The sequence below is a fragment of the Oratosquilla oratoria genome, unplaced genomic scaffold (assembly GCF_046742065.1).
Source record: "Oratosquilla oratoria isolate Oo_2021 unplaced genomic scaffold, ASM4674206v1 SCAFFOLD45, whole genome shotgun sequence".
Taxonomy (NCBI): Eukaryota; Metazoa; Arthropoda; class Malacostraca; order Stomatopoda; family Squillidae; genus Oratosquilla; species Oratosquilla oratoria.
This window is the reverse complement of record NW_027467710.1, coordinates 4,939,696-4,957,095: the sequence shown is the minus strand read 5'-3', so window position 1 is coordinate 4,957,095 and position 17,400 is coordinate 4,939,696. Positions and strand designations below refer to the sequence as shown.

Here is a 17,400-nt window from a genome sequence, read left to right as displayed (position 1 = left end):
GGACGGCGTAGAGGACGTTCTGAAGAAAAAGTGAAATTTTCGTGGATCCCAAAGCAAAGGAAGTACCTATTGTATTTACAGGGTGGGGGGGAAATTGCTCGTGGTGTAGTGGGAAGGCGAGGGAAAAGGAGAAGGGGAGAGATTACTGAGGGAAATGGAAGGAAATGAGGAAGGAGAGAACTTGGCCCAGGCAGAGAGACTCCATGTAAACAAAAGAGGTCCCGACCAATTTAGTGACGATGAAATGTCTAACAAAAATGTAAAGATTAGAAACATAGATAAGAACAATTCAGTGGAAGGTGAGGATAATAATTTCCAAGGATTTAAAGAGGGGGAGGCGGATACCAACCTCCCCCGACTAGCAAAACTGGAGGAAAGGCTTGAACAAATGACTGAACATCGAGAAATTAGGTTCGGTAAAATGTCGAAACTTGCAGAAAAGGTTGAAAGATTGGAAGAACTAGAGAAGGCGAACAAAAACTTAACTGATGAAATAGAAGAGCTAAAAAGACAGTTAAGAGAAGTAAAAGAGGAGAATAAAGAATTAAAAAGGAACAATAAAGACAATAAAGAAACAATAGCAAAAGAGGCACAGGGGTGGAGGAAGATACAGGAAAATAGTAAAGTTGCATTTACTGATATAATTAAACAGCAAATGAAAGAACAAACTGAAGACTCAGTTATCAAAGTGATGAGACAGAAGGAGAATATTGTAAGAGACTTAGCAGACAAAAAGAAATGTATAATTATATTAGGAATGGAAGAGAAACATAACCCAGATAGAACCTCAAGAATCAAAGAGGAAAATGAAAAAGTAAGCAGTTTACTACAATTAGTTCAGGAAGATGAACCAGAAATCATGAAACAAATCGAAGAGAAGTTCAGACTCGGAAAGTATAGTACAGATAAGACCAGACTGATTAAGATTAAATTCAGGTCACAAACGACGGCAGAGAATATCTTATCCAAAACAGGGAAGCTAGCAACAAATGAACAATATAAAAAGGTATGGATAAAAAGAGAAAGGAATAAAGAGGAAAGAGAGGAAGAAAAAAAGAAAAGACTTGAAGCTAAGGAAAAAAACGAGAACAGAAAAGAGCCAGAAAAAGAGAGATTCTATTGGAGAGTAGTGAATATGAAAGTAAGGAAATTTGACATACAAGAGAAAAACAAAAGGGAAACAGAGAACACAATGGAAGTGGCATAAAACTAAGAGTGTCTTACACAAATATAGATGGATTAATAACAGGATTGAATGAGCTGAATGATTATTTGAAAGAAAAAGAACCAGACATAATGTGAATTGACAAAATTAAAAGGTCCACTACCACCCAACATTGTAGGACATGATGCATATAATTATTCGATTAGAAACAGAGAGACAAAGCAAGGGGGTGGAGTTATGTTCCTGACTAAGAAGGATATACTGTAAACATGAGGTGTGTCACATATGGAAAGAATACAGTAGAGATGATTATGATCGAAATGGAAGACAGAGATAAGAAGAGCAGAAAGTTTGTGATAAATTATGTGCCTCCGAAAACAGCCTCGTGGGAAGAGAGTGAACATAAAAGTATGTTAGAGGACACAAAGATAACATTAAATAAAATAATGGAAGATGGAGGAAGAATAGTTATGATGGGCGACTTTAATTGCAAAGAAATCTGCTGGGAAGAGATGACAGTAAAGGGTGGAGACGGCTCATGGGGAAACGCTCTACTTGAGATGATTACTGACAATATAATGACACAGTGGATACAGGAGAACACTAGGTATAGAAATGAGGAAGAACCATTGAGACTAGACCTAATAATTACATCTGAACCTAGAATAGTGGACAAGATTGAATATAAAACACCAATAATTAAAAGTGACCACATATTGATTGAACTGGAACTAAATGAAGAAAAATACATGAAAAGAAATGAACAATATAGAAAAGGAAGAATGATGTATGAAAAAACAAACTTTGATAAAATAAGAGAATTCTTTCAAAAAGAAAACTGGGAAGAAATATACAAAGAAGATACAACAGTGGAAGAGAAATGGAATATTTGACAAAAATTTACAAAAAAGGAGTGGAAAAGTATGTCCCAAAACAAAAACAAGAAAAAGAATATGTAAAATGCTGGTACAATAAAAGCTGTAGGGAGTTAAAAGACAAAAGAGACAAAGCTTGGACCAGATGGAAAAAAGACAGAAGGCCTGAAAAATGGAAAATATATACTTGTTATAGAAATGAATATGTAGAAATGTGCAGAGAGGAAAAGAGAAAATATGAAAAAGATGTCATAGAAAAGTGTAAAGATCAACCAAAACTATTTTACAGATTTGTAAACAACAAATTGAAAAACAAACAAGACTTGGAGAAATTAAGACAAGGAGGAGTTGAATACACAGAGGAAATTGAAATGGCGGAAATTATGAACAAACATTTTAAATCAGTGTTTACAAGGGAGAACATACAACCTGAAGAGATCGAATGGAAAGAGAAAGTCCATCCCATGAAAGAAATAGAAGTAACAAAGAACGAAATATTGAAACACTTGAGTAATCTTGATGTCAGAAAATCGCATGGACCAGATGAAATAGCAAACTGGATTTTGAAAGAATGCAGGAATGAACTGGCAGACAAAATACATAGCATAATAAACAGTTCCTTGAAAGAAGGTAAAGTTCCAGAAGATTGGAAAAAAGCAAATATAGTACCTATATATAAAGGAGGAAATAAAGAAGACCCTACCAACTATAGACCAGTCTCTCTAACAAGTACAATAGCAAAAATCTGTGAAAGAATTATCAAAAGTAGATGGGTAAAATATTCAGACAAGGATGATCATGCGTCACCAATTTAATATGTTTCTATTCAAGGCTAATAGATATAATACAAGAAAGAGAGGGATGGGCTGATTGTGCATTTCTAGACCTAAAAAAAGCTTTTGACAAAGTACCACATAAGAAGTTGCTTCAGAAATTAGAAACTAAAGGAGGAATACAGGGCAAACTGCTTAATTGGATGGAAGACTTTTTGCAAGAAAGGAAAATGAGAGTAGTGATAAGAGACAAACATTCAAAATGGGATGAAGTAATAAGCGGTGTTCCGCAAGGAACAGTTCTGGCCCCAATAATGTTTGCTATATATATTAATGATATGGATGAAGGAATTGAAAGCTATATGAGCTTCTTTGCAGATGATGCACAACTACTGAAAAGAGTAAACACGGAAGAAGACTGTGAATCACTACAGAGTGATCTAAATAAAGTACAGGAATGGATTAGGAAGTGGGAGATGGAGTTCAATACAAAAAAGTGTAGTATAATGGAATTTGGAAAAATCAAAAACAGAATAACAGGATCATATAAATTGGGAGAAGAAGGAATAAAAAAAGTAGAAAATGAGAAGGACCTGGGAGTCATTGTTATGAATAATATGTCACCTGAGAAACATATAAATAAGATTTTTGGAGAAACTTATAATTTAATAAGAACAATCAAAGTGGTATTTACATACCTGGATGAAGAAATGGTGAAGAAAATTCTAATCACCCAGATAAGACCAAGATTGGAATATGCAGCAACGATATGGTCAAGTTAGATGAGAAAGTGGTGTGTGCAAAAACAATACATGAATTTAAAAATAGTTTAGATAAAATGAGATATGAAGACGGGACACCACGAGCATAGCTCCCCTTCCCGTAAAATACAACTAGGTAAATACAACTAGGTAAATACACTTACGTCGGACAGACGGCGAGGATTGACGTCCTGAAGAAAAAGTGAAATTTTCGTGGATCTCAACGCAAAGTACCTATTGTATTTACAGGGAAGGGGATTGCTCATGGTGTAGTGGGAATGTGAGGAAAAAGGAGAAGGGGAGGGATTACTGAGGGAAATGGAAGGAAATGAGGAAGGAGAGGACTTAGTCCAGGCAGGCAGTTGCCATGTAAACAAACGCGGGCCGGATCAATTTAGTGACGATGAAGGGTCTAACAAAAAATGTAAAGATTAGAAACATAGATATGACCAGCACAATAGAAGGTGAGGATAATAATTTCCATGGATTTAATGAGGGGGGGGCGGATACCAACCTCCCCCAACTGGCAAGACTAGAGGGAAAACTTGAACAAATGACCGAACATTGGGAGAGTAGGTTTGGTAGAATGTCAAAAATTGCGCAAAGGGTTGAAAGATTGGAAGAACTAGAGAAGGCGAACAAAAACTTAACTTGGGAAATAGAAGAACTAAAAAGACAGTTAAAAGAAGTAAAAGAGATGAATGAAGAATTAAAGAAGAAGAATAAAGAAAACAAAGAGGCTATATCTAAAGAAGCTAAGGGTTGGAAGACAATCCAAGAAAACAGTAAATATGCCTTTCCTGATATAATTAAACAGCAAATGAAAGAACAAACTGAAGACTCAGTTATTAAAGTGATGAGACAAAAGGAGAATATAGTAAGAGACTTAGCAGATAAAAAGAAATGTATAATTATATTAGGAATGGAAGAGAAACACAACCCAGATAGAACCACAAGAATCAATGAGGAAAATGAAAAAGTAAGCAGATTACTACAATTAGTTCAGGAAGATAAACCTGAAATCATGAAACAAATTGAAGAGAAGTTTAGACTCGGAAAGTATAGTACAGATAAGACCAGACCAAATAAGATTAAATTCAGGTCACAAACGACGGCAGAGAATATCTTATCAAAAACAGGGAAACTAGCTGCAAGTGAACAATATAAAAAGGTATGGATAAAAAGAGAAATGAATAAAAAGGAAAGAGAGGAGGAAAAAATGAAATGACAAGAAGCTAAGGAAAAAAACGAGAACAGAACAGAGACAGAAAAAGAAATTCTATTGGAGAGTAGTGAATATGAAAGTAAGGAAATTTGACATACAAGAGAAAAACAAAAGGGAAACAGAGAATACAATGGAAGTGGCAGAAAACTAAGAGTGTCTTACACAAATATAGATGGATTAATAACAGGATTGAATGAGCTGATTGATTATCTGAAGGAAAAAGAACTGGGAATTGTAGAAACGAAATTAAAAGGTCCACTACCACCCAACAGTGTAGGATATGACGCATATAATTATTGGATTATAAACAGAGAGGCAAAGCAAGGGGGTGGAGTTATGTTCCTGACTAAGAAGGATATAAACGTGAAGAGTGTCACATATGGAAAGAATACAGTAGAGATGATTATGATCGAAGTGGAAGACAGAGATAAGAAGAACACAAAGTTTGTGATAAATTATGTGCCTCCAAATACAGCCTCGTGGGAAGAGAATTTGGAAAAAGCAAAAACAGAATAACAGGATCATATAAATTGGGAGAAGAAGGAATAAAAAAAGTAGAAAATGAGAAGGACCTGGGAGTCATTGTTATGAATAATATGTTAGAGGACACAAAGATAACATTGAATAAAATAATGGAAGATGGAGGAAGAATAGTTATGATGGGCGACTTTAATTGCAAAGAAGTCTGCTGGGAAGAGATGACAGTAAAGGGTGGAGACGGCTCATGGGGAAAGGTTCTACTCGAGATGATTATTGACCATACAATGATACAGTGGATACAGGAGAACACTAGGTATAGAAATGAAGAAGAGCCATTGAGACTAGACCTAATAATTACATCTGAACCTAGAATAGTAGAAAAGATTGAATATATAACACCAATAAGTAAAAGTGTCTATATACTGATTGAATTGGAACTAAATGAGGAAAAATACATGAAAAGAAATGAACAATATAGAAAAGGAAGAATGATGTATGAAAAAACAAACTTTGATAAAATAAGAGAATTCTTTCAAAAAGACATATACAAAGAAGAAACAACAGTGGAAGAGAAATGGAATATTTTGACAAAAATTTATAAAAAAGGAGTAGAAAAGTATGTCCCAAAACAAAAACAAGAAAAAGAATATATAAAGTGCTGGTACAACAAAAGTTGTAGGGAGATAAATGACAAAAGAGACAAAGCTTGGACCAAATGGAAAAAAGACAGACCTGAAAAATGGAAAATATATACTTGTTATAGAAATGAATATGTACAAGCGTGCAGAGAGGAAAAGAGAAAATATGAAAAAGATGTCATAGAAAAATGTAAAGATCAACCAAAACTATTCTCCAGATTTGTAAACAGCAAACTGAAAAACAAACAAGAATTGGAGAAATTAAGACAAGGAGTTGAATACACAGAGGAAGTTGAAATAGCGGAAATTATGAACAAGTATTTTACATCAGTGTTTACAAGGGAGAACATACCTGAAGAGATCGAATGGAAAGAGAAAGTCCCCCCCATGAAAGAAATAGAAGTAACTAAGAATGAAATATTGAAACACTTGAGTAATCTTGATGTCAGAAAATCGCATGGACCAGATGAAATAGCAAACTGGATTTTGAAAGAATGCAGGAATGAACTGGCAGACAAAATACATAGCATAATAAACAGTTCCTTGAAAGAAGGAAAAGTCCCAGAAGATTGGAAAAAAGCAAATATAGTACCTATATATAAAGGGGGAAATAAAGAAGACCCTACCAACTACAGACCAGTCTCTCTAACAAGTACAATAGCAAAAATCTGTGAAAGAATTGTCAAAAGTAGATGGGTAAAATATTTAGAAAAAAACGTGCTAAATCCAAGGCAATTTGGATTCAGACAAGGACGATCATGCGTCACCAATTTAATATGTTTCTATTCAAGGCTAATAGATATAATACAAGAAAGAGATGGATGGGCTGATTGTGCATTTCTAGACCTAAAAAAAAACTTTTGACAAAGTACCACATAAGAAGTTGCTTATGAAATTAGAAACTGAAGGAGGAATACAGGGCAAACTGCTTAAATGGATGGAAGACTTTTTGCAAGAAAGAAAAATGAGAGTAGTGATAAGAGACCAACACTCAAAATGGGATGAAGTAATAAGCGGTGTTCCACAAGGAACAGTTCTGGCCCCAATAATGTTTGCTATATATATTAATGATATGGATGACGGAATTGATAGTTATATGAGCTTCTTTGCAGATGATGCAAAACTGTTAAGAAAAGTGAACACGGAAGAAGATTGTGAGTCACTACAGAGTGATCTAAATAAAGTACAGGAATGGAGTAGGAAGTGGGAGATGGAGTTCAACACTAAAAAGTGTAGTATAATGGAAGTTGGAAAAATCAAAAACAGAATAACAGGATCATATATATTGGGAGAAGAAGGAATACAAAATGTAGAAAATGAGAAGGACCTAGGAGTTATTATTATGAATAATATGTCACCTGAGAAACATATAAATAAGATTTTTGGAGAAACTTATAATTTAATAAGAACAATCAAAGTGGTATTTACATACCTGGATGAAGAAATGGTGAAGAAAATTCTAATCACTCTGATAAGACCAAGATTGGAATATGCAGCAACGATATGGTCACCAAGTACAAAAAAATGTATAAAAAAACTTGAAAGAATACAAAGAGCAATTACAAAACTGGCACCAACACTCTCAAAACTATCATATGAAGAGAGACTAGCAAAACTTGAACTACAGACACTAGAGCAAAGAAGAGAGAGAGAGGAGATTTGATAGCTATTTACAGAATCATGAAAAGCATAGAAATTACTGATAGAGAGAATCTGATAAAATGGGATGATAGAAATACAAGAGGACACGGAAAGAAAATCAAGAAAGACAGCTATAGAAGAGATGTGAAAAAGAACAGCTTTCCTCACAGAGTAATAGACAGTTGGAACAAGTTAGATGAGAAAGTGGTGTGTGCAAAAACAATACATGAATTTAAAAATAGTTTAGATAAAATGAGATATGAAGACGGGACACCACGAGCATAGCTCCCCTTCCCGTAAAATACAACTAGGTAAATTAGGTAAATACACACACACTCTCAAAACTATCATATCCCCACTGAGGCTCAGTACTTTGATGTAGTGGGGGGGCTTCCATGTAGTAAGGAGGGGCTGAGCTGTGCCAGCCAGGTGCAACCATACGGGAGAGGTCAGCCCCGAGCTACCAGACGAAAACTGAGCCAAAAGATTTTTTTTTAATTTATTTATTTTTTTTTTTATTTTTTTTTTTGGTGGGGGGGTAGTGAATAGATAGGGGGTCCCTCACTCTTTTGCTTTGTGAACTCCCCTATCCCTATTCTTCATATTTGCTACCCTACTCTCCTTTTTCACCATCTTTCTCTAACACTTGTTAAGGAAGGTTCTGGTATCTTGGTGCCTCCCAAGCTACATGTCTGAACCCAGTCAAGTGGGGATGTATACCGCGAGGTCACTACTCCCTGCGAGGGCCGAAAGCTCACCGACTGGGGAATGCATGTTTGCGAGGCAGGTACTAGGCTACCGACTTCCTTTCTCCCTATCCAGTACACATGCAGAGTGACTACGCCGGACCCATCCTAAATGGGACAAAACAAAAGAGGACAAACCCCGGGTTGACAAAGTCTCCAACTCACCTCCAAGGCCCTGCATGTGTAAATAGTCGTTTCTGGAACCTCCCGACTCTGCAGAGACTTTTCTTTTATTGCTTGTGGCATCAGGCAACTGCAGTATCTCCTTCTATGCATTTCCCATTCTTTCTTAATATATGGTGTGGCCTCAGATATACACGATCATGGCGTCTGTTCAAACTGACTATTCTAAACCCCCAGCACTACCTGATCCTCCTCCTAAACTCCCCGATCCCTCTCCTAATATTGTCAATCCTAATGTTGATGCTATTGACTCAGCAAAAATAAAAACCCCAGTTGATAACTCCGGCTTGAAAAAGGACTTTGGTAAAATCAATCAATCAAATACTGCCCCTAATAGTCATAGAATCTTACATTTAAAATATGTCTCTTGATAAGAGTTATACAGACTTGTTTGAAAAGTTCCATAAATTTGGACAAATTAAAGAGATCAGAGTTAAACTAACTGACAACTTTAAAGCTTGGCTAGTGTGGATCTCATTTCTTTCTAATCAGGATGCAGCTGCTGCCTGCTTGGATTATAATAATTGTAATGAGAATGAATCTTCGGCCCAACTTGTTGCTAGAGCGCCACCTAACCTGGATATCTTTTATCCAGAAAAGCTGGTAGAGGAAAGGAAGGAAAGTGTGCAGAGGCCTCCCAATCCAGCTAAGTGGCTTATTGTCACTCTTGCAAAAGAACGTGGTAACTTGTTTGAGTTTAGAAGATTCTTGAAGAATCACCTTGGCTGTGGTAATTTGAATAACTCGCAGGTATCACGATTTGGAAGAAATTCCTTCCTAATTCATGTAAAATCTTATGAACAAGCTGCCATGTGCTTAACTTGAAACAGAAATCGGACATTAAGGAAGTCAAACCCCACTATACCTTTAGTTATGCCAAAGGGGTAATTTTTAATAGAGATCTATATGACTTTGATGAAGAAGAAATTTTAGAAATGTGCCCAACTAATGTTTGGAAGGTTGCTAAAATCCCTTGTTCTTCTATGATTATCCTAAGTTTTTGTGGTGAAGATCTACCTCATTATGTAGAGATAGAAAAAGAGATTGTTTATGTGAAGCAGTTTAAGCCCCGTCCCCTTCAGTGCTTTAACTGCTATGGTTTTGGCCATCGTTCCCGCAGATGTGCAAGAGACAAAGTGCTCAGCCTGAACATGGGGATTGTTCCCGCCCAACAGTTTGTATAAATTGTAAAGAAGAGCACTGTGCCAGAGATAAGAACTGTGTAATTTATAAGAAGGAACAGGAAATACTACTAAAAGCTCATGCAGAACATATAAGTGTAGGACATGCTAAAAGACTATTAAGTAATTCCAAAAGATACAGTGATGTTGTTAAAACAAATAGTAAAGTGGATCAGCCAACTGTAGAAGGCAATAGAAATAGAAATGCTAATATGAATTCTTCTGTTAACACTGAACCCAAGCCTCAGTGTAAAACTGTTACTATGAAACCTAATGGTCTTCTCAACTAGGAATTTGTAATACTTCTGAACCCTCCTGTGCGGAGGTTTCCTCACCCCTTGTTGAAGGGGTGTCCCCTGCCCCATCTGGAGGGGCACCTAAGGTATCTATTGTAGAAACCTCACAGGCTTCTTCTAATGAAGCCTCCTCTCAGGCAATCTCTCTTCCAGACTTGGGGGACTCCCCAGTAGAGGGATTGCTGACTAGTGTGCCTCACTCAGTAGAGGTGCACAGAAGCAATGAGGATCAACCAAATGCTGAACCCAAGCCTCAATGTGAAAGAGTCACTACTAGACCAAATCATTCTTCTCCACAAGTTGGAAATTGTAGTACTCCTCAACCCTCCTCTGTGGAGGTTCTCTCATCCCCAGTTGAGGGAATGTCTCCTGCCCCATCTAGAGGGGCACCTAAAGTTCTCATTGCTGAAACCCCACAGGGTTCCTCTAATAAAGCTTCTCAATCAGTCAAACTTCCAAACTTGGGGGGGGGGGGCCCAATAAAGGGATCACGGACTGATGTGCCTCACTCAGTTGAGGCGCACAGAATCAAAGCTATGGAGTCTGAAGCTGTGCACAGTAAAAGACTCCACAGTCCACCCTCATCTCCATCTTCTTCCCCAAATCGTGATAAGCAATCTAAGAAAGAAACTAATAACCCAGACTCTACATCGTCTGTCGGACCATTGTCAGAGAGGAGGATGCCACCCGCGAAAGCAAAGAAATTAGAAAAGAACCCACCTTGTAAACCCTCTCTCTCCCAGACTTCTCTTACCAGACCAGTAGACCCAAAAAAGAAAAAGAAAACAGTATAATGTCCATAATTCAATGGAATATTCAAGGTTTTAATTCTCATCGAGAGCAGGTTGGGATTCTCTTTAAAGAACATGATGTGTCTGTTTTTTGTCTGCAAGAAACTATGCTTGGCAATTTATCCCCTAATGTTGGACTTAATTATAAATTTTACAGATCTCCTCCTATGATTGGGGCCGTGCCCATGGAGGTACTGGTATCATTGTTAAGAAATGTGTAAACCACAGAAGTGTCCACCTACATTCGATGTTGCAGGCTTGTGCAGTACAAATCTTTACCACTAAATGGATCACTTTATGTTCTTTGTATTTGGAACCTGAACTGGAAGATCGACTCGTAGACATATATAAGCACCCCCGTCAGTTTGAGTTAAATGACCTACAATCTTTGGTTGACCAGCTCCCTGAGCCTTTTATTTTAATGGGTGACTTTAACGCCAAGCATCCTCTATGGGGTGAATCAAGGTGTGACCCCTGGGGCAATATAATTGAAGAATTTATTGATAATAACAATGTCATTTTGATGAATGACTGTTCCAAAACTAGGTTTGATGTCTTTCACAACTCAAGTTCTGCTATAGACCTAACTATTTGTTCATCATCCTTAAGATTAGACTACAGTTGGTCAATAGATGAAGATCTACATGGTAGCGACCACTGGCCTATCCATATCAAATATTTAAAGAACACTCCCTCCTCCTGCTTACCTAAATGGAAGACAGGAGAGGCTAATTGCGAATTATTTAGGAGATCCACAGAGATTAATTATAAGACTAGCAATTTTGGTAGTAACTGTGATGCATATGACTACCTGGTAGACATGATACTTTCTGGTGCTTTCTCTTCCATTCCTAGGACAGCTGGTAAACCTCAACGCCCAGTAGTCCCCTGGTGGAGCGATGAATGTGCTTTAAGCAGAAAGATTACAAGAACTTGCTATAAGAGATATCAGAGATACCCTTGTTTAGTCAATAAGATAACGTACAGAAGAGCTTGAGCAAAGCAGAAGAAAATCTTCAAGAAAGCAAGGAGGGAATCCTTCATTAAATATATTAGCGAATTGAAATATGACTCTTCCCCTACCTTAGTATGGAATAGGATTGGAAAATTACAAGGAAAGTTTACTCCATCTCCTTTACCCATTCTGAAGATAAATGACTCTTTTATATCAGATACTAGAGAAGTAGCAGAGGCTTTTGGAAGACATTATGCTGATATTTCAAGCCCACTACATTATTCAGATGATTTCAGAAGAATTAGAGCCAAGACCACGAGTATTCCTCCTACCAATACGAACTCGGAGGCATATAATCTTCTCTTCACCTTGGAAGAAATGGATCATGCTTTATCTTTATCCTCCCCAACCTCTCCTGGAGAGGATGACATTCTTTATTCCATGGTTGGTCACTTATCCATATCGTCGAAGAAATTCCTTTTAAATGTGCTGAACGGTTTTTGGTCTTCTGGATCTTCTCCTAAATCTTGGAAGACTTCAATCATCATAAGAATCTTAAAGGCAGGAAAAGACTCTCATAACCCACAAAGTTACAGACCTATTGCTCTCACTAGCTGCATTTGTAAGATCTATGAAAGAATGGTTAATACGCATTTAGTTTGGTTTTTGGAATGTAAAAATCTGCTATCTGACAGTTTGGATTTAGAAGAAATAAGTGCACTCTGGACCCCTTACTTTTTATCACTCGTGAGATTGAGAATGCCTTTGCAATTGAGAACTCTAGCATTGGTGTGTTTTTTGACTTGAAAAATGCCTATGATACTACCTGGCAGGGAGGCATTCTGAAGCAAGTTGCAGAGTGGGGTATCGGGGGTAATATGTTCAATTGTTTAAAGGACTTCTTGTCTGACCGTTATCTAAAAGTGCGAGTGGGCTCTTCTTTCTCTTGTGCATATCTCCAAGAGGAAGGGATTCCCCAAGGAAGTGTTCTGAGTCCTACACTGTTCAGCATAGCCATTAATAGTGTATTAGAACAAGCTCCCACAGGAGTTCATTGATTGGCTTATGCTGATGACTTCGCTATTGTGTGGAGGAAATCGACAACATTAGAAACGGGCCAAAAGATTCAAGAGGTTATTAACTTAGCAACAGCATGGGCTAATTGCAGGGGCTTCAGATTCTCTGCTGAAGAAACCAAAACCATAAGGTTTTCCAGACTAAGACGCAAGGAAGAAATACCAACACTATTCTTAGAGGGTGTCTTATTACTGTATGAAGATGAAGTAAAATACTTGGGTCTGGTTTTGGATAAAAGGTTGACATTCACTCATCACATAAACGAGGTTGTATACACTGTTAAACAGCGACTTAATATACTAAAGGTAGTGTCTGGTTTCAACTGGGGAGCAGATTGTGTAACTTTATCAAGGTTTTACCAAACATTGTGCCTTAGCAAAATGGATTACAAATGTCAAATTTATGGATCGGCATGTAAAAGTTCACTGAAGAAGCTTGATATAGTCCACAATATGGCTTTACGGATCTGTTCAGGAGCCTGTAGAACATCTCAAGTGGATAGCTTGTATGTGGACGCAGGAATTCCTCCCCTGTATATTCGCAGGGAGGAATTAAGCCTTAGATATATATATCGTGTCTTGACATCCAAACATAATCCAAACTTCAAATATGTAAAGCAGCCGGTAGACAGAGCTCCAAGGAAAAATACTCTGCTGAAACCTTTTTAAGTGAGATGTGAAGTTGGAACAGAGAAGGTAGGACTTGTTCCTAACACAAATGCTGAGATTACGCCTCCCAAATTTCCTCCTTGGAAGTGATGCCCCACTGAAATATGTCCTCTTAAAAAGAAGAAAAATAGAACTGCTGTAGAGCTAAAAAGTGAATTTTTAGAACATTTATCAGTACATGCTAATGCAATTTTTTTTTTATACAGATGGATCAAAATCCCAAGATGGTGTTGGTTGTGCTGTTGTATCTGATAGCACAGTTTTAAAGAGAAAGTTGCCTGATTTTAGCTCTGTTTTTACTGCTGAAGTGCTGGCAGTCAGCAACGCCCTCAAATTTGTTTTTAATTCTGTTCCGTGTGGTAGGAATGTTGTTTTTACAGATTCCATGAGCGTTCTATCCTCTGTAAATAATTTGTTGCCTCATCATTTTTTAGTCCAAGAAATACAGGAATGGTTGATTCTCATCAACAACAGAAAGAAGATAAAAGTAAACTTCTGCTGGGTGCCGTCCCATGTGGGTGTCACTGGAAATGAAAAGGCCGATGCTGCAGCCAAAGCCGCCACTAGGCTCAGCCATATAACAGATCGAAAAGTCCCACATACGGACTTGAAACAAGTGATCCATTGTTATACAATGAGAAGTGGCAAGAGCAATGGACAAGGCTGGATGGTAATTATAAGTTAAAAGAGATTCACCCCTTAGTGAACCCTTGGAAGTGTCCTCCTTTGGACAGAAGGTCAAGCATTGTCTTGACAAGACTGAGAATTGGCCATTCCTACATTACTCATAAATTTTTAATGGCAAGTGGAGCAGAAAGGCTGGCCCCCCAATGTCCCACTTGCCAAGTAGTTTTGACAATAAGACATATTTTTATTCAGTGCCCTGCATTCTCTAATAAGCGCAGGGCATTTTTTTAAAATATATTTATCTTTTAAAGAAATTTTAAGGGAGGAAGCTCGTATGAAGAATGTTTTAAAGTTTTTAAAAGACATAAATTTATTTTATGAAATTCAAAATTGTGTATATGAATGCTTGTGAGTGTATGATGTTGATGTGTGTTCGTGAATGTTTATTGTTTTAACTGTTTTACTTGAATTTTTATCTAAAAGATAAATATGCGCTGAATGGCCTACCGGCTCCAGCGCTTGGCCTTCGAGCCAAAAATTCCATAAATCAATCAAAACAATCATATGAAGAGAGACTAGCAAAACTTGAGCTACAGACACTAGAGCAAAGAAGAGAGAGAGGAGATTTGATAGCTATATACAGAATCATGAAAGGCATAGAAATTATTGATAGAGAGGACCTAATAAAATGGGATGATGGAAATACAAGAGGACATGGAAAGAAAATCAAGAAAGACAGCTACAGAAGAGATCTGAAAAAGAAAAGCTTTCCTCACAGAGTAATAGACAGTTGGAACAAGTTAGATGAGAAAGTGGTGTGTGCAAAAACAATACATGAATTTAAAAATAGTTTAGATAAAATGAGATATGAAGACGGGACCCCACGAGCATAGCTCCCCTTCCTGTAAAATACAACTAGGTAAATACACACTTCAACGAATGGACGGCTTAGAAGACGTTCTGAAGAAAATTGAAGTTTTGTGGATCCCAACGCAAAGAGAAGTGCCTATTGTATTTACAGGGTGGGAGGGAAATTGCTCGTAGGGTAGTAGGAAAGAGGAAAAGGGGAGGGACTACTGAGGGAAATGGAAGGGAATGAAGAAGGAGTAGACTTGGCCCAGGCAGACAGGCGAAAGGTAAACAAACGACCCCCCCGACGACGATGAAATGTCTAATAAAAATGTAAAGATTAGAAGTATAGATAAGAGCAATACAGTAGAAAGTGATGAGAATATTTTCCAGGGATTTAAAGAGGGTGGGGGGGACACAAACCCCCCCCGACTGACAAGACTAGAAGAGAAGGTCGATAAGATGATCGAGGACTTGGAGCGTAGGTTCGGTCATGTTAACAATATTATACGGAGAGTTGAAAAATTGGAAGAACTAGAGAAGGCGAACAAAAACTTAACTAAGGAAGTTGAAGAATTAAAAAAAACAGTTAAAAGAAGTAAAAGATGAGAATAAAGTCTTAAAGGAGAATAATAAGGAGAACAAGGAGGGTTGGAAAAAAATTCAAGAAAATAGCAAAGTTGCATTCACTGACATAATCAGACAGCAAATGAATGAACAAACTGAAAACTCAGTTATTAAAGTGATGAGACAGAAGGAGAATATAGTAAGAGACTTAGCAAACAAAAAGAAATGTATAATTATATTAGGAATGGAAGAGAAACATAACCCAGATAGAACCACAAGAATCAAAGAGGAAAATGAAAAAGTAAGAAATTTACTAGAATTAGTTCAGGAAGATGAACCAGAAATAATGAAACAAATCAAAGAGAAATTCAGGCTCGGGAAATATAGTACAGACAAGACCAGACCAATTAAGATTAAATTCAGGTCACAAACTACAGCTGAGAATATCTTATCCAAAACAGGGAAACTAGCAACAAGTGAACAATATAAAAAGGTATGGATAAAAAGGGAAATGAATAAAGAGGAAAGAGAGGAAGAAAAACAGAAAAGACTTGAAGCAAAGGAAAAAAATGAGATGAGAACGGAGTCAGAAAAAGAGAGATTCTATTGGAGAGTAGTGAATATGAAACTAAAGAAAGTCGACATACAAGAGAAAAACAAAAGGGAAACAGAGAACACAATGGAAGTGGCAGAAAACTAAGAGTGTCTTACACAAATATAGATGGATTAATAACAGGATTGAATGAGCTGAATTATTATTTGAAAGAAAAAGAACCAGACATAATGGGAATTGTAGAAACAAAATTAAAAGGTCCACTACCACCCAACAGTGTAGGACATGCTGCATATAATTATTGGATTAGAAACAGAGTGAAAAAGGAAGGGGGTGGAGTTATGTTCCTGACTAAGAAGGATATAAACGTGAAGTGTGTCACATATGGAAAGAATACAGTAGAGATGATAATGATGGAAGTAGAAGACAGAGATAAGAAGAACAGAAAGTTTGTGATAAATTATGTGCCCCTGAAAACAGCCTCATGGGAAGAGAGTGAACATAAAAGTATGTTAGAGGACACAAAGATAACATTAAACAAGATAATGGAAGAGGGAGGAAAAATAGTTATGATGGGCGACTTTAATTGCAAAGAAATCTGCTGGGAAGAAATGACAGTAAAGGGTTGAGACGGCTCATGGGGAAACGCTCTACTTGAGATGGTTACTGACCATACAATGACACAATGGATACAGGAGAACACTAGGTATAGAAATGAAGAAGAGCCATCGAGACTAGACCTAGTAATTACATCCGAACCTAGAATAGTGGACAAAATTGAATATAAAACACCAATAAGTAAAAGTGACCACATATTGATTGAACTGGAACTTAATGAAGAAAAATATATGAAAAGAAATGAACAATATAGAAAAGGAAGAATGATGTATGAAAAAAACAAACTTTGATAAAATAAGAGAATTCTTTCAAAAGGTAAACTGGGAAGAAATATACAAAGAAACAACAGTAGAAGAGAAATGGAATATTTTGACAAAAATTTACAAAAAAGGAGTGGAAAAGTATGTCCCAAGACAAAAATAGGAAAAAGAATATGTAAAATGCTGGTACAACAAAAGCTGTAGGGAGTTAAAAGACAAAAGAGACAAAGCCTGGACCAGATGGAAAAAAGACAGAAGACCTGAAAAATGGAAAATATATACCTGTTATAGAAATGAATATGTACAAATGTGCAGAGAGGAAAAGAGAAAATATGAAAAAGATATCATAGAAAAGTGTAAAGATCAACCAAAACTGTTCTCCAGATTTGTAAACAATAAACTGAAAAACAAACAAGACTTGGAGAAATTAAGACAAGAGGGAGTTGAATACACTGAGGAAATGGAAATGGC

The 17,400-nt window shown here is 36.9% G+C and overlaps 1 protein-coding gene across 1 annotated transcript in view; it reads left to right on the top strand.

Moving 5' to 3' along the window:
* The first annotated feature begins 13,633 nt into the window (after positions 1–13,633).
* Positions 13,634–17,400, top strand: part of LOC143023118 (uncharacterized) — a 92,391-nt gene continuing 88,624 nt past the window's right edge. Inside the window, exon 1 of the mRNA XM_076181621.1 lies at positions 13,634–14,125. Coding sequence (XP_076037736.1) covers positions 13,634–14,125 — 492 coding nt within the window. The remainder of the gene's footprint in view (positions 14,126–17,400) is intronic.